General features: G+C 45.4%; 1 protein-coding gene across 1 annotated transcript in view; it reads right to left on the bottom strand.

Moving 5' to 3' along the window:
• The window catches only part of LOC133355996 (voltage-dependent L-type calcium channel subunit beta-4-like), a 179,262-nt gene extending 158,624 nt beyond the window's left edge, over nt 1-20,638 (bottom strand). Inside the window, exons 1-2 of the mRNA XM_061573469.1 lie at nt 19,786-20,638; nt 4,423-4,515 (exon numbers count right to left, since the gene is read on the bottom strand). Coding sequence (XP_061429453.1) covers nt 4,423-4,515; nt 19,786-19,866 — 174 coding nt within the window. The 5' untranslated portion in view covers nt 19,867-20,638. The remainder of the gene's footprint in view (nt 1-4,422; nt 4,516-19,785) is intronic.
• Nucleotides 20,639-21,359: the final 721 nt, after the last annotated feature.

Here is a 21,359-nt window from a genome sequence, read left to right as displayed (position 1 = left end):
CTGACATTTTTTGTTATAGTGCAAGGCTATCCCAGAGGCGCTATGTTTCACAGATGAGTAGAGTCTACCAGTACGGGGGCGATGTTGCTACGTGGTTTAACCTGATAAAGTATTTTGCGAGTACTGTATTATTTTTATTTTTGGGAAATGTTTGACCGTGCTGCCGGCACACATGGCCTACTCTCGTTCCAACTCCAACGAGGTCCCTGCGATCTTTGGGTCACGTTCTTTCTATGTACTCCGAGGTCAAGGATCTGTTCTTGGGATGATCGGGCGTTTGCCAGTGCAGACCTCCCAGCTGAGGAACGCTTTTAATAAGACAAATCAGAATCTTTGGCTAAATTTAAGTCTGTCTTGAAACCCCGCATTTTAAAATTTGCATTTATCTATGAATGAAATGCACCTTACAAATGTAAAATACTACTAATAATGTGCCAGCATCTTTAACGTTCACTGTGAAGCAGACGGCACGCATTTTCACGGTTAACACAGCCTCAGCATTAATACAGCCGCAGCATCGATCAGACGTGCTTGAACCACAAGCCTCTGCAACAAGTTGCAAATGTGCGACCACTTGACCACGTCACCATGACCAGAGCTGCCATACAGACTGGCCCCACCATGGGAATGTGGAATTTACTGCACTAGCCAAGGCCGCCAATGAAGACGAGCACCATGTGTTTTTGAATGTATACACTGGCTTGTCAGAAATAGTACAGCACAGTGAGGACTAATATCATCTGTTCCTTTTGTATGGGATAGAGTATTGCCCCTTCGCATGCTTGGTTTCCTCTGGGTGCTCTGGGTTCCTTCCATATGTATAAATATTCATGAATTGTCTGAAAAATCTTAGAGCTTGGGCATTGCTGGCACCAGTTCACCAACTGGCTGCTGTTTTGCAGCTCGTATCTGTGGCTCCTCAGTAATTGTAAGATGCAAATTGCATTAACCAAGACATTGTATAAGAATCTACATTATAATAAGTAAAATATTTGTTTACCAAAGTTCCTGTGCCTGACACCATTGCAATCATTGAAGATTTGGTCCAACAAGAACTGAATGCTGATGTACCGGCCTTGGTTAGACACTGCCTCACCAACACTTACTTCACCTGGAATGGAACATTCTACAAACAAGTTGAAGGTTCCCCAATGGGTTCTCCCTGATCTCCAGTTGTAGCCAATGTTTTCATGGAAAATTTTGAGACAGATGCCATCCAGGCATCCACCCTACGTCCTTCCTTGTGGAAGAGGCACGTAGATGACACGTTCGTCATCTGGCCACATGGCCTACCAGCTCAGGGCCAATTCTTCAACCACATCAATTCCATACACCCAGTCATCAAATTCACCATGGAGGTGGAAACGCATGGCAAGTTACCATTCTTGGATGTTTTAATCGAAAAGAAACCAGATGGCTCAATGGGACTCAGGAAAGCCACCCATATGGATGCCGACTTAAACCTGACTCCCACCACCATCCATCCCAGAATAATTCCCTCATCAAAACTCTACACCATAGAGCTCGATGTATTTCCGACTGTCATCACCTAGCCAGTGAACTGGAACACGTACACCAAGCTCTCAAGATGAATGGATATTCAGACTACACAATCCGTAAAGCTATCACCCCAACCATTGGGAAAGAACCATCTGAGGACCCAATCAAAACCATCACCTTGCCATACATAGCAGAAGTCACCAAAAAAATCTCCAAAATCATGAGCAAACACAAGATCCAAGTTCGATTCAACAGAGTACATACAATTCGTGATCTGATCCCATCTGTAAAGGATGTGATCCCTGGCATGTAATACCCCGGCGTCTACAAACTAAGCTGCGTCTGCGGCAGTAGTTACATTGGGGAAACTAAGCGACATGTCTCGGACCGTGTTCGTGAACACCACAAGGCAGATCTAAAACATGGTAAGACCAATACCTCAGCCGTGGCTGATCATTGTTTTAATGCGGTGGGCTCACACGAAATTATTTTTTCCAAGACGAAGATACTCTGCAAACCCACTGGCTATCAGCAAAGATTCGTTCATGAAGCCATCCATATATACAGACACAGACACAACTTCAGCCGAGAAGATGGGTATAAACTGAGCAATCATTGGAAGGACATTATCAACCAGTTTAAGTCTATTGGCTGTGATGTTTACATCCTACCGTCCGATGTTAGCAGTTATTTTTGACTCTCTGGTGTTACATTAACAGGTTAAATGTCTCACTAACACAGCCACCGTTGCTCGTTTTCCTCGATGTGGCGGTGGCTCTACGATCTTACATTGACATGCTAATCTCTCACAATACAATGGCCACCTCCGCAGCTTCATCGTTGTGGAGGTGGCTCTCCGATTTTCCCGATCTTACATTGACATGCAAATTATGCAAATTTCTTCACTAGCCCCGCCCACTTCGCTTATGACCCTTGGGCTACACCCATCTCAAACCCTTCTAACATCCTGCCTCAGCAGCTCTCCCGCTGTTTTTTCACCTGAAGACGATTGCTTGTGTTGCGATCGAAACGTCGTGATATTTTTTTTATTATTTTTGCTATCTACGTACTTTACCCAAAGACCCAAAGAATATAATTATTGATATTTTTAGCATTTCCGTTTTATGCATAAGTGATTCCTAATTAAATTGAGAATACTGGATTGGCAATAGTGGAAATGGCGGTTTAAAATATATATTTAATGTTATAATAGTGTTGATATATATTTATTATAACGTATATGTTAATGTTATGATGATGATGATGTATACTATATTCAGACTTATAAGCAGTGAATTTCACATTTACCATAGGACCCACAGACTGACATAGATCCCATTGGCTAACGTTTATTTCCGCAGGTTTCACAGATTAAGACAGGACATGAAATCCATAGTCTAACAATGGTTTTGCAGACTAACATAGAATAACATTGATCAGTTAGACCAACATATAATCCATAGACTAACACGTTATTTCACAGAAGAGAAAATAACCCACAGACGTTTTCATTGGCTAACACACTATTTTTTTTACAAATATTACAATGGACTGCTCAGACTTGCATTGGATCATAAACTTGCATCAGATTTATATACAGACTCACTTAGACATACAATTAAGTGATAACGTAAATGTAAAACGATGGATTTTTGTGCAGCTATTAGAGGCCAGGCAGGAACTGACATCGAACTACACTGGGAGAACACAGTGTTATATATGTATGTGTATACATTGTAGGAAGCGGGAGTGGAGCAGTTAGCACACTGCGCTACGAAACTGGCGACCCCAGTTCGATTCCCGCTCACGGCCAACACCCGTGGCGATTATCTGAACCGGTCTTGGGCCTCCCCTAGGTCGACTCAGTCTCAAATGCGTAATTGGTGCGATGTGTAAAAATCGCCACTGGAGAGACAAAGGCGGTTGGGCGTGGTGTTGGCCACTCACCCTGTCGTGTGCCGTGCCGGCCTTCATAAGTGCTCGCTAACAGCACTTGCCCCAACAGTCTGTTAAGGCTATACGGGGGATTTTTGTCTTTGCATTTATGTTGAACCTCTTTCTCACCGTACGTAGCCAACCGTGATAATTGTAGGTGTGGGGGAAGGACAACAAACTAAACACAAAAAAGCAGTTCTAAAGAAAAGCATTTTCAATCTAGACGATGTAAAAGCGCATAGCTCCAGTAGCTTCCAAATATAGGAAGGGAGAGCAGTCCAGACGGCCCCAGAAGCGCCATCAATGCAGCTTACCTGTCAACCCTTATCAGTGCCTACCTTATTCCAGACCAATTCAGACCTTATTGGTCACCCCGTGCCCTTATAAATCTCAACGTCCATCCTGCAAAGTCCCATCACAAACAAATAGACATATTTTTTGCCCCTATTGAAACGGCTGTATGCGGTACGGACCTGGAAACTCAATTTCCCTGTGCAAGAATACGGGTAAACCGTGTGGGTTGACATGTGTGATGCAGCGACCGTCTTTGTCTTCGTACGGCGGTCACTGATGATGGTCACTAATCACAGGTCCTTGAAACGCACATTCAAACTGAGTGGGTCACCTTTGTTGTGCTCAGCGTCTCCAACATGGCCATTGTAAAGCCCACCCCTCCCCAACCGTGAGTCTCCCTCGCCTGGTATCCCGGATGGTCGTGGGTTCGATCCCAACCTGACGCCTGTATATTTGTAGTCGGCATGTTCTCCCCGTGGTCGTGTGGAATTTTCTCGGGGTCCTCCGGAATTTTCCCCTCCACATCTTGGAACACGCGTTTAGAGTATGTTGGCTGCTGCGACACATTTCCAGGTGATGAGTCACTTCGTCGAGCGATTATATTGGTGGCCAGGTCTTCTTCTGAAAAAAAATGAATAGGTCTCTCTGGGGCCTTTACCTGGTCAAAGAGTAAAAAATAACGACTTTTCTTACCTGGCGCACAAAGCTGTTGGTGGTCGTGTCAGAGGAGGTGCTTCCATCGGAGCGCTTGAATCGCCCCCTTCCATGACCACACTTTCCGGCAGACTGGATGCAGGGGAGAGGAAGGGGGGGGGGTGGAAGGGGGGGGGGTGGAAGGGGGGGGGGTGGAAGGGGGGCGGTGAATCGTGAAGAGAGGAAGTTATGGTGTGACAGTAAACGGGGGGGTGTGAAGAGTGACCAATTCCCCACGTGAAGAAGAAATGAGGAGTTCAAGAATTGTTGAGCGGTTAACCCAAACGTGTGAGATGTTACACGGAACGGAGTGAAAGGAGCGACGTCGGGAAATCGTGAAGGAGCGAAGCGTCGTAACGATCGCAGACGAGAACGTGCGCGGTTCGAGAGAGCGGAAACGGTGGTGACACGTCGATTGGGACGAGATGGAGATGAAGGGATGCCGAGGCACGCAGCGAAATTTGACGGAAAGTGCAGGCGACGATGAAGACGGAGACGAAGGGACATGGGCAGATGTTGCGGTGATTTCGATACGGAGCACGACAGATGAAGATCGAGGGAGGAGAAGAGGCAGGCGGTGGGGGAGATTGAGAGAGGGGCAGGAATGACAAAAGGAAAGACATGTTACATAGAGATGGAAATTGAGAGCGAAGGAATGGAAGATAGAGACGAACGATTATGGAGGTGAGAATGTGTGTATATTGAGTGTGGAAAGTGGGGGGGGGGGGGGGGAGAGAGCAGAAAAGGGAACTGTTATACGTAGGCACCTACTCAGCATCACGTGCATTGCAACGTCTCACTCAAACAGAGGAAAAGTGTCGCTCGTGCTCAAGAAACGACCTGACGAGCACTCGCTTCCATTGGCAGATCTAAAGCCTGTGGTGGAAATTCCACATTCCCATGGTAGGAACCAGTATTTCCTTAGGAAGGTCATTGTTGGCTTTCTCAACGCAATAAAATACAGGCTTGTGCACGCATTGCAAATGCAGCTACCGCACTGAAATGTTTTTTTATGAGCTCCAAGAAATGAGATTCTTATTTTATTTGTTGAGCCGCTGCAAATTCAGCAAACGTGCGCACGTTAATGGAAGTTAGAAACAATATTTTTTTTCGTGATGTCATTTATATTTCTCCTTGGGTGGCGGGGGTGGGATTTAAACAGCGGCCATCCTGAAAAGTCACCAAATAGCCATAGGAATGTGGAATTTCCCCCACTCCCTCCCCACCACCACTGGCTCCAGGCAACCAAACGAGACGAGCACCTCTCCGTTATCTTCTCATGCAAGCAATGAGACGCATTTCACTGTTGTTTTTTAAAATTCCTTGGGAAATTAATTTAGGTGTCGCGTTCACTCGAGCGTTCATCGGTAAAAAAAATATAACGGCGCGCGCTCGTGTCACGGCAACATCGCAGCGCCGCGCGCTAGGCGCTCGCAAACCGAGACAAGGCTTTGGGCCCTCTAGCATACCAAGGGGCCCCAGATTCGCGACAAAATTTAGGGGGTTCATCAGACATCAGCGCAAATCCTAATGTTCATGAGAAATACAATTAATATCTCTCGTCCCTGTCTTGTCTACATCTCTCTCCCCTAATTGTAATACTCATGTCCATCTACATTTCTCGTTTACCACTACATCTCCATATTTTGTCTATACCTCCTGCCACATCACTAGAACGTTATGCAAATAAAACTCATCAAAACTAAAAACTGTTTTTTTTATATACTCTTTGTGACTTTACCGAAAGAACCAAAGAGTATGGATTCCTGCAGTCACGAAAACTTCAAATCTAGATAGTTTTTTTTTATTTTACCATGTAAGGCTCACTGAGCCATGTAGCCCTTTTAAAATCCTTTATATTAAGTTCACTTGCTTGCTTGTGCGCTTACGACCATGCTAATCTTTCGGTCGTTTTTTAACCCACTTCCCGTGATCCAATCGAGCTGACATTTTGCACACAGACTCGTTGTGCGTGACAATTTATTTTCGTGAAATTTTTTTTCAAAAATGTTACACTTTTTAGGAATTTTTTATTATATTTAATTACCAATTGCTTAATGGTGGCAGGCAATCATCTGACCCATAGGTGGCAGCCATCTCAAGCCAGAGGACGAGAGGACTCTAGCCGCCACGCATATAAAGGATTTATAGTGAAAAACTTTGTTTTTACGGGTTAATTTTTTCAGAAGTGGACTGGCCACAAACGATCGCCCAACGAAGTGGATTACCACGTGCACATTTATTGCAGCCAGAGGACCCAGAGAAAACTCCGCTCCACCACGGGGAGAACGTGCAAACTCCAAACACACGGGCGTCACGGTCGGCATCGAACACCGCAACCTCCTGTCGACCAACCGAGGTTGTTATCACCTCGCCAGGGCAACGCACATGAAGCAACGGCACTCAAAATCTAACATTCTGCTAAGGGTCCCCAATTGGCCAGCTGCACCACTACCTTGTCTCTTCAACAGGAGCTCTTCTGAGTCGGGGATGGGAAGGGAAGGGGGGTAATCTTTGAGCTGTGCGGTGTTTAATCTGATAATGAAATGGGCCCTCTCTCCTGTGCAATGCTTCGGCTGCTCCTCGTGTTGGCAAGGTGCCCTGTAACCTTGTTGGCAATGCAACCCGCCACACGGTGATCCGAGTCGGTTTTGATGTCACGAGTGCAGCACGTGCACCGGGCGGTGGACCGCTATTATTATTTACGCGACCGCTGTGCAGTTCGATTAAGCATTTTGCACACGTTTGGGGGATGGGGTTCCTCATATTTCTTAAATCACATTAAAGCAAACAAAAATATGTGTCTTCTTGGTTCTTTCGGTAAAGTCACGTAGAAGGGAGATAATAAAATAATAAAAATAAAACATAATAAAATAATATAATTCTCACGACGTTTCGGCCACAACGCAAGCAGCCGTCCTTAGGTCAAGAACAGGTCTGTCGGAAAGATACTGTCTTTCCAACAGACCTGTTCTTCACCTGAGAAACGTCGTGAGAATTGTATTATTTTATTATGTTTTATTTTTATTATTTTATTACTTCCCTTCTACGTGACTTTACCGAAAGAACCAAGAAGATGAATCCCTGCAGTCACGAAAGCTTTAAATCGAAAAAAAGATGTGTTTAACTCATTTATGCATGAGAAGGTTAATTCATGCAGCATTTACGATTCATTGTTTTTTTTTATCCAGTTGTGTGGCACTGTGGTAAGATATTGTGCAGGGGCGGTTTCTTTATTAGGGCGATTGGGCGACGCACCACCAATGTCATTCAACCACAGAGTCACGCTAGCCGTCACTGTCAGCCACTGGATATAGTCCAATCAGCGTCATGTCACGTTCTGTGGAGTACCGCCTCTTTTGGGGCGATTTCACTCCGGCTGAGAATCGCCCCGAGTGGCCCCATAGACTTACATTCAAAGATGTTTTTTTTCGAACGGGGGCGCTCCAATGCAGTCTCTATGGCTTCCGGGAGGGCAAGCCCTAACGTGCTTACGTCATCATACGTGCTAACGTCATCATACGTAAGCACGTTTCATCCAACAATATAATTTATCGCTACCTAGTGGAATCTTTAATAAAATAAACTTGAGTGGTTTGTTTTAATAGTGAGTATAGAAACAAACAAGATGTATTGTAAGAGTCACTTTATTTTTCATTAATATTAAAGAAGTGAAGTTGCCTTTACATGCTTAAGCTGTTAATTTATCCATTGCATGGGTGGACCTTATCCTTATCAATCATCCAGACATTTGCACCCCCTGAGAGATTTTGCAGGAGCCGCCACTGATATTGTGACCTCTACTTACGAGGCACTTTCATGGGTTCTGGTCTTTATAATTAAAAGGAACTGTGGGGACTCCATGTTGTCAGTCGCGACTTTAGATCAACGAATCTTGAACGTTTCTGCGGAACTGATGCAGATCCGATTCTTTTTCACAAAATGGCAGACCGTTGTCCTGCATGGCGGTCCGCAAACATTGTCTGAGGGTTCAGAACCACTGGAAAAGCGATTCTCAGCAGAGGGCACTTGCACTAGAGGACAAGGTACGCCTGCTCATACTGGTAGGAACCTCCTGGTTAGATCAGCCCACAGGTGATTCTTGTGTCCGTCCGTCCGTTGTGCAGGGAGGGGCTGGGTGGGGAGGGAGGGGCTGGGTGGAGAGGGGCTGGTCACCCCGTGGTGCCCTTATAAAACTCAACGTTTAACCTACTCACGCCGGCTTGTGCCCGCCCTCACAATCGGCCATATTTGCGGGATACACCACGCCGCCGTTGACCCTGGCCATTGACCGAGCAACCCAACGTTCCTACCAGCTCCCTCCGCAGGAACGTGTTAAATTCTCCTATGTATGTATGTTGAACTTCTTTCGCACCGTACGTAGCCAATCGTGCTCATCCGAGGTGCTGGATGTAATTTTATCCATGTTCGTGCGCACAGCAGCAGTGCCGCGAGGACAGACTAGGGCGAGATGGGTGTGGTGTGCCGAAATCATTCCTGGGACACGAATGCTGACTGAACGCACGAGGATGCCGTAGACCTGTCTGAGTGAATCTGATGACGTTCACATTCTCGCTTGCGACAAACGACTCTCCAACGCTGACGAGAGCCGCGTGCGTGCTCAGCAGGAGCATTTCCATACACCGAGTGAATGCAATCAAACAAAGCAACAGGCGATTTGGGATAGATTGCTTACGAGATGGGAAACGTCGGGCATACCCTAGCATGCAAGCCTGAGTGAATCAACCCACGAACGTATGTTGGCTACAGAAATATTAGGGGCCGTCCATAAATGACGTCACGCGATTTTGGACGATTTTGGACCCCCCCCCCCCCTAGTCACACGGTGTCACAAAAAGTCAGACAGCCCCCCCCCCCTCAAATATGACGTCACAAAACTCTGCCCCCCCCCCCCAGGTGCGTGACGTCATTTATGGACGGCTCCTTAGGCACGAATGCAGCAGGATATCCAGAGCTGCGCGGGAGTGTGCACTCCCCTGCCCAATCACAGGAGCTCTAAAGCCACGAATCCGCTGCAGAGCATTCAGACAGAATAAGACAGCGGATATGCACACACGAGCATGGGCACATGCAGATATATAGCGTAGGCACGTTTATACACAGTGATGAGGAGGGCGGACATTGTGCATCCTATTATCCGCGATGACACCCGCGAATATACTCTGCTTCTCCATTGGGGGGGGGGGGGGGGGGGTGGGCGGATAATGTATGTATGCTGAACATCTTCTTGGTTCTTTCGGTCAAGTCACGTAGAAGGGAAGTAATAAAATAATAAAAATAAAACATAATAAAATAATTCTCACGACGTTTCGGCCACAACGCAAGCAGCCGTCCTCAGGTGGAGAGCAGGTCTGTCGGGGAGACAGCGTCTGACGTCCTCAGGTGAAGACCAGGTCTGTCGGGGAGACAGCCTGGTCTTCACCTGAGGACGGCTGCTTGCGTTGTGGCCGACACGTCGTGAGAATTATTTTATTATGTTTTATTTTTATTATTTTATTACTTCCCTTCTACGTGACTTTACCGAAAGAACCAAGAAGATGAATCCCTGCAGTCACGAAAGCTTTAAATCGAAATCTATGCTGAACTTCTTTCACACCGTACGTGGCCTACCGTGCTAATCGCAGATAATGCGACGAGCTTGGCAAATGTTGGTGGCAGGCATCGCCCAGCGGCAGCGCATTCGCCGCTTGTGGCAGCGGTTTGGTTGTTCCGATCCGGCAGGGCTGCCCTGGTTGAGATCCTTTGTCGTAATTCTCAACGGGTAGGAGCATTGTGTGATGGCGTCGTGGTCCAAATGCAAATAACTCGATTGGGATTACACATGGCAATTATCGCGATGATCTCCCCATACTGGCGGACTAATGTCCGATGTTAGGTCCAGGAAAAACTGCAACTGGTGGTGCCCTTTCACGTACGTTGAGACAAGTAGTGATGTCATTTTTTTTTATCGCATGTAAAGTGCTCTGAGATGCCCCCGTGTAAAGAAGGGCAACTCTATATACCATCTATATAAACACTCATTATTATAAATATGATGACTTTTATTTGCAAAAAAGTTCACAAATAATAGGAATCTGTTTTGCAAAGCAGGATGGGGAAGACGAAAAACATCGCAGATAATGGTAAAAATTAAGACAATGGATAATAGGAGCTTTTAGGGAAAATAATTATCGCAGGTAATAGTCTGAGAAAGAGCTATACGGCTCAGTGAGCCTTACCTGGTAAAATATATAGTAATAATAGGAAATAGGTTGCAGATACGTTCCATTTGTTTAGACTGATATACAAATCGTGAATGAAAGGGGTAAGTGTTGAGAATCTATTAATGCCAGCATGATGGACAGTGCACGATGCCCGATCAATGTTTGTCTCCCCAGTGCTGTTGTTTAGATACCAAAAAAACAATTTCTCATTTCAGAGCACGTCGACCTACGGAGGCTCAGGACCAATACACCAATTTCGAAACTTTCTATAAATAATGAGAAACTTATCACGCGGAAAGATGTGCGCAGGCTGAAAACAAAAGCAGGTGACATATACACGCAAAATGGGTGGGTTTTAGACAGTAAACAATGCAATTGAATCGGTCCTCGCGCCCTGCCAAGCTGCATATATAACGCACCCAGCCTTGTTTTAGACCACCAACTTAAAAAAACAAAAAAAAACTGTGGCCATATCGTGGCTGCCACTGCACTGATGATTCCTAATGACGGCGGGCCGGCGCCACAGTCGTCTCGTTGTTCTGCCGCTGCTAAAAAATAAAAATAAAACGGCCACAATTTTTACACCAAAATGTGACAAACCTTACTAATTCGCTGTGTCGGGTGGTGGCGGGTTTAACGACACATTTACAATTACGCGATCTAACGCAAAAAAAACTCGATTATGGACGATTACTCCCGGTCGCGGTTCCGAAGCAGACACGGGGCTGAAGAGGCTGCTTCCAGTGAAGGACAAATATAAACTTGTGGGCCAATTCTAAGAATCAGGTCCATGCCAGGCTCCAGCTCATCTCACATCGGGTAGGGCAGAGGGCGGCAGAGCTGTCGTGCGCGGCGGGCCACCGCGATGCGTGACTGTGATTTTACCGCAAAGGAGAGTGAATTTGGGTGGACCAAATGGACATTGGGGTGGTGCAGGGCGCACCCCAGCGCTCTCCTCGCCCCGACCCCGGGCAAGTCTCATGTGTGAAATGGGATGGATGTGGTCCACGGGTCGTTGAGTTCCCCCACCCCCGCCCTGAATGAGATCTGGTTGCTATAACGGCAGCGCGAGTCGGGCAACAGTGCACTGGGGTGTCATCAGGAGGCTTGGTAGTGATGGTGTCGGCAGTGTGCTTACTAAGTATGTAACATCTCATTGATTCTTAGATTGAAATGGATTCGTATGTTCACGATGCATATATCCTGGGTGGTGGTGGGGGGGTGGAGAGAGGTGGTTTTGGGTGGGGGGAGGTGGGGGTGGCGGTCTCTGGCTCTGAAATTTAAATCCTCAGAACTGGACTTTTAGTTGTCATTCCTGGGGAGATATTTATAACCCCCAACCCGGGATGATAAATGTTGATTGTACACTGCCAGGGGATGAGCCTGCTCAGTCCTTGAGTGGGAGATTCCTTGTGAGCAGACGGTGTGATTGGGTTGGGCCTGGCTGCGAGATGGCCAGGAGACGGAAGAGCAGCAATGGATTATTGAATCTCCCTGTGCGGAGCTGTGAGTGTCGTGCCGGGCGTACGCATGCGTGGTGGGCTTTCTCCGGGTGCTCCTGTTTCCTCCAAATAAGAAGACAACCCCTCGTTCTTTGAACTGGCCAAACATCATCCCAATGTTAGCAGCGCCCTCTTGAACAAAAAAAAAGCTTGACTCCGTGAGGCTTCCCAAGGTAAAATACATCATTATTAATGTATTATTTCAAAGTACACATAACAAATGAAGGCAATACCACCTGTTATGTGTTTACAAAAAAAATCCATAATTTTTCTGTTATTTTCCAATCTACTATGGGATGAAGGCCTCCTCACACCACGTTCCGTGTGGGTTGGGGCAAGCTTTTATATGTTACTCCAACCCTCCCCCGTCCCACTGGTGAATTGACGAATCGCGCCCTGCGCACATCAAGCCACTTGCGCGCCCACCGATAATTGATTCACGTTTATTGCGCTCACGCGACTGCTGCAGCCATTAAGTAGAGATTCTGGTAGGCTCCACGGCGGTGGAAAGGAAATAAACGAATCGGGAGTGGCATCGTGAGCCCAAGCGGTGACATGTCGTCATGTCGTCGCGTTGCTGGGCAGGGGAGCAAACAGACCCATCCAGAGGTGGATGGAGAACATTCGGGAGGAAAGGGGCATCCTAAAATGTCAAGATGTTTAAATAGGGAGCTGCGTTGAAAGAAGTTCAACATACGATTATGTCGATTTAAAGCTTTCGTGACTGCAGGGATTCATCTTTTTGGTTCTTTCGGTAAAGTCACGTAGAAGGGAATTAATAAAATATTAAAAATAAAACATAATAAATTCTCACGACGTTTCGGCCACAACACAAGCGTCATTCAGACGCTGTCTTTCTGACAGACCTGTTCTTCACCTGAGGACGGCTGTCTTTCCGACATACCTGTTCTTCACCTGAGGACTGCTGCTTGCGTTGTGGCCGAAACGTCGTGAGAATTATTTTATTATGTTTTATTTTTATTATTTTATTATTTCCCTTCTACGTGACTTTACCGAAAGAACCAAGAAGATACGTATCTGTGTATGCTGAACTTCTGTCGCACCTAAGTGGAGCCAGACGAACTGAACGTAGCCATAGCTACAATACTACTATTAATAATAATCAAATTAAGTGTACGTACTCTGGTAAATGTCAATTAAATACCAATATTCAGGGTCTCAAGGAGGGTGGCAGCGGGGGGAGGCGGATTACCCTCATAGCTCCACACGCTCTCCCCAACCCCGGATCATGCGAGAGCCATAACCTCCCGGCTACGTATTTAAAATACGAAATGAGGCATTCAAAGACATTGTGTCTTTCTGTTCAATGTAGCAACGGGGTGGTGATCGTCTCCAGAGTTGGGCCTGAACCAGTGGTGGGAATTCCACGTTCCCATCAACATTGGAAATACTTTGTTTCACTATAACACTCTGTTATTTTGCTGGATGACACAATCTCCTAAACGCTCACAGTACTAAAACCTTAATGCACTGGAAAGTAAGTGTAAATTGCTTCGTTAGAGCATGACAATCATCTAAGCATGTGTGAAAATTACACAGATAGCCATTTCAGTCAAGCATGCTATGGCCAGATGTGGCGGTGTATTCCCATCAACCAGAGACTAACAGCTGCTGGGAATTGTTGGGTCACAGAAAGATGGGGCCGCGGTGTGTGAAGGAGAGACACCTATTTTAAGAAATGTACGAAATGTCCAGTTGTGTGGTACAGAAAGTAAGCTGTTGATGTATAACATTAGATTTGTGAGCATTGTCTGCTCACATGAGTGAGTCAGCAGATGTTTGTCTGTCCAACACGCAAACACAATTCAGAAATATCTAATTTGCCAAACATTTTCAGCAGGAACCTCCTAAAATAAGTCCCGAGACTCTTTAGGGCATTTCGGGTGAATAGATAATGAGTGTTATCATTGTTAGCTTCACTCTTGCCTTGTTAAATAATGTCAGTTCTCCTTTGTGGATGTGAAAGATGGACAACTACAAAGACCATACAAAGCAAACTAGAAGCAACAGAAATGTGTTTTTTTTAAAGAAGGATGTTAAATATTTCATGAATAGACAAGGTGGGTAACATACATCTATTATGGATAGCAGTTTACAAATAGAACATTAATAAGAATAATGAAATGAAGACAAGTTTGCTTTCTTGGACATGTAGTGAGAAAACAAGAGACTTAATGTAATGTTTCGACTGCGGAAATTATAGGAACAACAACAAGCTGGGGAAGACAGCGAATTAAGTACAGAAGCAATTTTAATAATTGGATACAACTGGGAGGAATATCTAATGCAGAGTTCTCGAGTAAATATCGTGGACAGAGCTAAATGGAAGGAAAGTCGTGATCGACATATTTGAGGAAGGACACGGTACACCTCCGATTAGCACGGTCGGTTAGTTAGGTACGGTGCAAAACAAGTTAAACATACAGATGTACAGAGAGAAAGAGATTGCCTTCAACATATTTCATCGGGCATCACCAGTGCATGTAGTAAAATCATTCCGATGACTGGCTTTAAACACAATCTAACGACCATTACATCATGCGGGTCTTGGATGTTATCTGCCTATACTTCTCCATCCTGGTTCATGTGGGTTTGTGATTCTGGAGAGGGGAAGCACACAGCTACAGTTCAATAATGTTTGCAGCATTGTCCTTTTCTGGCCATGTAGCCCCACAGCAGCATAGAGCACCTATTTTGTGCATAGTGGTCACTCATCCAAGTACTATGAAGGCCCAAGCTCGGCTTAGCATCTGAGCTCTTACAGAATCCGGTGCATTGTGGGTGATTGGGTCCTTCTGTCATCGAATTACTTTAATACTGGGGTTATGTCATTCTTAAAATGTACACGTCATAGGTTGATTTGATCTTGCAAAATCAGAGCACTCTACATTATTATGGTAATCTGACATTGAATGCTGCCGACTCTGAAAGGCATTTAATACGTACTTTTGTTTAATAACAATGAATGTCTGTATATAAATTGGCTAAGCTATCTGGGTTACACAGATGCGTCTCGTAAGTGCAAGCGGCCGCTTACTTTGTTCTCCCAAATGTATCCAGCAGTGCAGTGACAAAGGGCTGTAAATTATAATTTCATTACATCAGAAATGTGCCATCAGCAGTGGTTATAAATAGGGGGAATGTGTGTATTGAATTCATCACCATGTACATCTGGGTTTTAGCAAACCTATAAGGCGAATGATATTCACGCACGGAAAAACATGCAATCACATTTCCAAGGCAATAGGTTCAAATCCGTCTCTGAGATTGACTGAGCCCCATCATCATTCTGAGATTGATAATACAAAACAATGATTCCACTTTGTTAGAGGTCAAGAGTGATTGTCCTCCGGAGAGAATGACCCCTGGCATAGAAATGTGGGAAATCCCCTATAGTGTGGTCCAGTGTGGTACAGCCACTGGTGTATAACGATTGGCACGTTGGATTTTGCAATCTGAATTTTTGGGGTCTCGCGGTGTGGCAGTCGAAACAATGGTAAAGGATGTTAAATACCCCCACGACTGTCCAGCCAGCAATAGAAATGGGAACATACGCTAATTCATCGGCAGGTCATTTGCAGTGTCGTAAATTGTGGGTACTTCCACCTCTTCCAAGATGTACTGCCAGTGTGGAAGAGAAGACCAAAATAGCCCCTAGTGGAGGCCCTTCTGCCAGTAGTGGTTTCAGCGATAATTTGCAGGGCTGCTCCTTTGTCTTCTGAGCCCCTTACGGAAATGAGCATTTATCCGTGTTTATTAGGCCAAGGAGACACTTTGATTTTTCAGTATCTTGTTTTACCCAAGAAAGCCAGTGGAGGCTCGTGTGTAGCTGAGGCCTATATTAAACGTGAGGCCAGGTGTGTTTTTAGCGTGTTTGTGTGTGGGAGGAAACCAGGACACGTGGAGAAAACTCGTGGATATGAGGAGATTACACTCAAAGGTCCGCATAAGTAGGTCAGCAAACCACTTATGTATTGCCTCTTAAGAGTTCACTTCTTAGCCAAATGTGTGTGTGAGGCTCATGGATATAATAATGTCGTCATGATCCAACAAACCACGATCTAAGGAGATGTGTCCTTTGGCCAATTGAGATGCAGAAGAGCTTCACGTTGGGTTGTATGAGTGGCGAGTTATGTTTGTGTGAACATGGCATGAATGCTGTCGACTAGGAACATGTTCCCGACCTTCGAGTTCACATGAAGCATCAGATAATTCGGCCGGGACACGACATTTTTTGAACGATCTGAAAGATGTGTTTTTGTTTCGTATTGATTCAAGCATGATGTTAGAAGAAATAACGCCGCTAATATAACATCACTTCCGTGCTTTTCCCGCCAAAAGTGGTGGAAAGCAACGTCACTTTTGTTTGCACAAAATACACCTCCAGTTAATATATCATGTTCGATTATAAAATCTAAAGATATAAAATATATATCTGAAATTGCCTTTTATAATCTAAAAACCTGAAATCGTAAATGTTAGAATCTTAAACTCACCCGAACTGAAAACAGGGCTGCAATAAGATCCAAATCCTCACGGGCTATTAAATGTAAAACCATCCAAATGTGCCGCTAACTTTCTTATTCCTGCACAGCTATGATTGCAATCTTAAATATTATATTTATTCTCGTGCAATAAAAGGTTACATTTCATTGTCTTCTATAAAACTCAGAATAAAACTAAATCATTATTCTGCACGTATAAAAACATATTGATTCAAGCATTTGGAATATACGGCAAAGTCTACTACACACATTTCATGAGAATAATAATACTGACATGTACACCTCCTCTGTCAATCCACTGCTGGATGAATGTCTCCTCATGCCATGCCTGTCATAGGGGTTGTTTGACCATACTTCACCGCGCTGGTCAGTACGGGTTGACGATGATGAGGAAGCCCAGGACCAGTTCATACATCATCATCCGCCACCGATGTTAACCGTAGCCAGAAATTGAATTCAGATCGCAAGCTTCATAACGCAGTGTGCTAATCACTGCGCCACCACTGCCCATGCAGAACTCAGTGACATTTCCAAAACGAGCGGGGTGGGGGGGGGGGGGCATTCTTGTATATAATTATCATCCTTTGCCAGATGTGTTCATTCCACATTCCTCTGACAGGATCAGTTTGTTTTATGTAATACCATTGTTAACCTCCCAAATTGGTAGCTATTTTGTTCACCTTGACGATAGCCCAAGCTGACATCCGATCTGGATATAAATATTGCATCCTTATGATTGTCAGTTGAGTGCCCCGATGCGCAGCATTATACACGATATCGAAATTCATAATTTATAGATAAGTATGGATATGAAACACACACACACACATACCCACAATTCAAATTTCAGCTATAAATCAGGTAAATCAGGCAGCTGGGCTCACAAATATGAATTGTATTTCGATTTAAAGCTTTCGTGACTGCAGGGATTCATCTTCTTGGTTCTTTCGGTAAAGTCACGTAGAAGGGAAAAAAATAAATAATAAAAATAAAACATAATAAAATAATTCTCACGACGTTTCGGCCACAACGCAAGCAGCCGTCCTCAGGTGAAGAAGAACAGGTCTGTCGGGAAGACGCTGTTCTTCACCTGAGGACGGCTGCTTGCGTTGTGGCCGAAACGTCGTGAGAATTATTTTATCATGTTTTATTTTTATTATTTTATTATTTCCCTTCGACGTGACTTTACCGAAAGAACCAAGAAGATGAATTGTATTATCGCTTTAAGGAGGAGACACCTTCAAGACAATGAATTTGGTACGAATCATTCCCGCAATACCACGCACCCAGATATGCCCAACCCTAACCCTTCCGAATTGGGACCCTAAATATCTGAAACCTATTGAGAGCATGACAAAGGAACCCTGCTGCTGTTATTGGAGCGAACCCCACAATGTGTTCACACGCACAAAGACAAACATCCCACGTATAGCCTTAACCGAGTGTTCGGCCAAGTGCTGTTAGCAAGCACCTATGGAGACCGGAACGGTACACGAATGGGGTTTGTGGCCAACACCATGCCCAGCCGCCTTTGTCTCCCGAGGTGGCGATATTTACACACCGCACTAGTTACTCATTCAAAGGCCGAGGGGACCATGGGGAGGCGCAGGATCAGTTAAAATAATCGTGACTGGTGTTGGTTGTGAGCGGGAAACGAACTAGGGTCGCCGGGTTCGTAGCACGCCACCCACTGCGCCACCGCTCCCCCAACACACACGCGCACGTGCACGCGCGCACCAGCACTCCCATAGGCACATATATTCACGCTGCATGCAAACACGCATGTACTTGCACACACACACACACACATGATGAGTCCCACAGCCGTACACACGCGTGCAAAATGGCACACTCACAGTCCCACGCACATACACACGCGCTCTGTATTAATAAGAGTTCCAATCTGAACTCAGACAGGAGGGACATTGTAACCATTACAATGCCCGAGTACTGGCAGAGAGCTAGCTCTGTGTTTCAACGATCTCGAATCACAATGCCGGATATACGCCAGGTTGTGCAACTCAACTTGTCCCCGTCACGAGAATGTGGAATTGACTCCACCGGACTTGTGACCAGTCGACCGAGATGAGATTCAGAAACAGTTTGGCTAATTTACGGTCGCGTGCGTGGCATAATCCCGACGCATTGTTAGTGCGCATTACGAACCCGGCCACCCGAGTTCGATTCCCGCTCACGGTCAACACGAGTGGCGCATATCCGAACCAGTCCTGGGCCTCCCCTAGGTCGACTCAGCTCCAATTGAGTACCTGGTGCGGTGTGTAAACATCGCCGCGAGGGAGACAAAGGCCTTCATAGGTGCTCGCTAACAGCACTTGCCCCAACAGTTTGAGAAGGCTGTGTGGGGGGGATCTTTGTACATAACGTTTTGTCAACACACTGCTGGATGAGTGTCTCCCAACGCCTTGCTAGTCGTGAGGGATCTTTGACCATCCATACTTCACCACGCTGGTCAGTGCTGACAGTCGAGGACAATGGATTTAGTTGAACTGCCCTCTGCTGCCCACACTGTCCACAGCTCCTACGTTTTACGCATCGTGGTCACTCATCCAATCACTATCCAGGCTCAATGTCTGCCGAGCTGTCGAGGTCTCGCGGCGTCTGGCACATTCTGGGTCATGTGGCCACAAGGCAAACGTTTGTGTTTTCAATCCAGTAAAATAAAATATATATATGGGCGTGTGCGCGTATTTGACACCGGAATTGTATACACTACCATCATTCTCAATATTTCAAGTAAACACTGTCTCCCTTCTCAAACTGCACACACAATACGTACATGGACATTCAACACAAAATTCTGGGGCATTACCAACAACACCCATGCAATAAGACATGTACACCACACAAGCACCGCAAGCACATTGTATGTGTATATATTCCTGCAGTCACAAAAGCTTCAAATCAAGATTGAATTCAAGAATGTGTTGTATCGGTCATACATATATTATAAAATCGCAACAATTAGTTCAAAGGTCACTCAACACTTACTTGATAGCTATCCGCACATGCACCTCTGTGTGTGTGTGTGCACATGCACGTGTGTGTGCACGTGTGCAAGCGTACAAACACATCGCACCGTCGTTCGCTTACCTGTGTGCCGTGACTATCCAGAACATCCATGGGGATATCCTGAGATGTTGATGACTGCCTCGACATGTTTTGTTGCACCATTTAATTGGCTGTCATTAATGTGACTCCCACGTTCTAGGACGACGTCGAATGCCTTTTTCCTTTCCAGTTATCGTCTCCTCTTCTCTTCGGCTGTCCCCTGCGTTTTCCTTCGCGCCGCCAGCAGCAGCAGCAGCAACAGCAGCACGTGATTTTGTAATCCCAGCGAGATGCGTGTGTGTGTACGATGTGTATCTAAGACTCAGTGTGCAGTATATAATACTATGTATGTGTTGTGTGTGTATATACACACACACAATATATATCTAGATAATAAGACCGGATTTAGACTTGTGTTGTACACAGCGTGTGCGGACACGCGTGTGTGCAAGGCTGCCGCAGCCACCAGATATGTGCACGATGCCAATATACCTACAGTTTATGCAATCTACGTATTATATATCTGCTATACGATTTTTAAAAAACCTCGCTTAAACAATTGCGTATTCGAGCGCGGATGTGAATGTGTGTATGGCTGCGCGTGTGTGTGTGTGTTCACGTTTTAAATACTAAAGACTCCTCCACTGCACACCGTTTTAAACGTCACGTTACGCGCTACTGTAGACATACGGCGTCGGCTTTGTCGCGGTTGAGTCGCCGTGTTTTCCTAACCAGTAGCAGGACTTGTAACAATAGCAACAATTAATACTGGTGACGTACTACTACCAATAATAGGAGGCGTCTGACCGTTCACTAAGGCGGACCGGTGAGACGCTCCTCCGTGTGCAATGCACGAGAACTGCCGCTGTCCTTGGTGCTGATTTCTGTCCGCGCCTACACGGGGCTCCTAGCGATTGGGCGTTCACATTTGCTACGTGAAGGGGCAGGGAGGGGAGGGAGGGGGGCTAAAGGGCCGAGCAAATCGCGAACTCGTGAATTATTCATGAGAGATCATTGGTTCTTATTGTTCTTCGAATGATAATCGTTGCCTCGTCGGTGGCGTCGAGGCGTTGGCTGATGGTTTGCATTAGAGGCATCGTTTGTGGGATGTCGCATCAGCGAAATTGGGGTTTGCGTTTCGAAGCAATGGTTATTGATATGCGCCAGTGACACCGTCGTGTCGTGTTGTGTAAGCTATCGATTGGGTTTGGTGGTATATGCCTAATCGATTTGAGTCATTTAAACCGTCCACCTTTATTCCCGATTTTTTTTTTTACATACGCGCGTAATTTAATTAGAGCTGTTTGAAATGTATTATTTTACATAAGATATTACCAGAATTATATTTGCATAATTAGGTTTGAGACCATGGTTCTGATTGCTATTATACTGGTATATTCTGGAATAAGAGTATGATTAGTGATAGATTTTGAATTAGAGTTTGCATTGTGGCTACATTTACGTTTAGTTGTGAATTATTTGGTTACAGTTTGCTGTTATGTAATTTTTTCTCGCTCGCTTACCTGTGCCATATCATTTTTACGATCGTACAATAATGATATATACAGGGTGGCTCAACAGTAGGGACAGACATGGCTATTATATTTATTTTAATA

The sequence above is a fragment of the Lethenteron reissneri genome, chromosome 7 (genome assembly GCF_015708825.2).
Source record: "Lethenteron reissneri isolate LAM-NWPU_2019-01 chromosome 7, ASM1570882v1, whole genome shotgun sequence".
NCBI classification, from domain to species: domain Eukaryota; kingdom Metazoa; phylum Chordata; class Hyperoartia; order Petromyzontiformes; family Petromyzontidae; genus Lethenteron; species Lethenteron reissneri.
The sequence above is the reverse complement of the archived record's forward strand: the minus strand, read 5'-3'. Positions and strand labels throughout refer to the sequence as shown.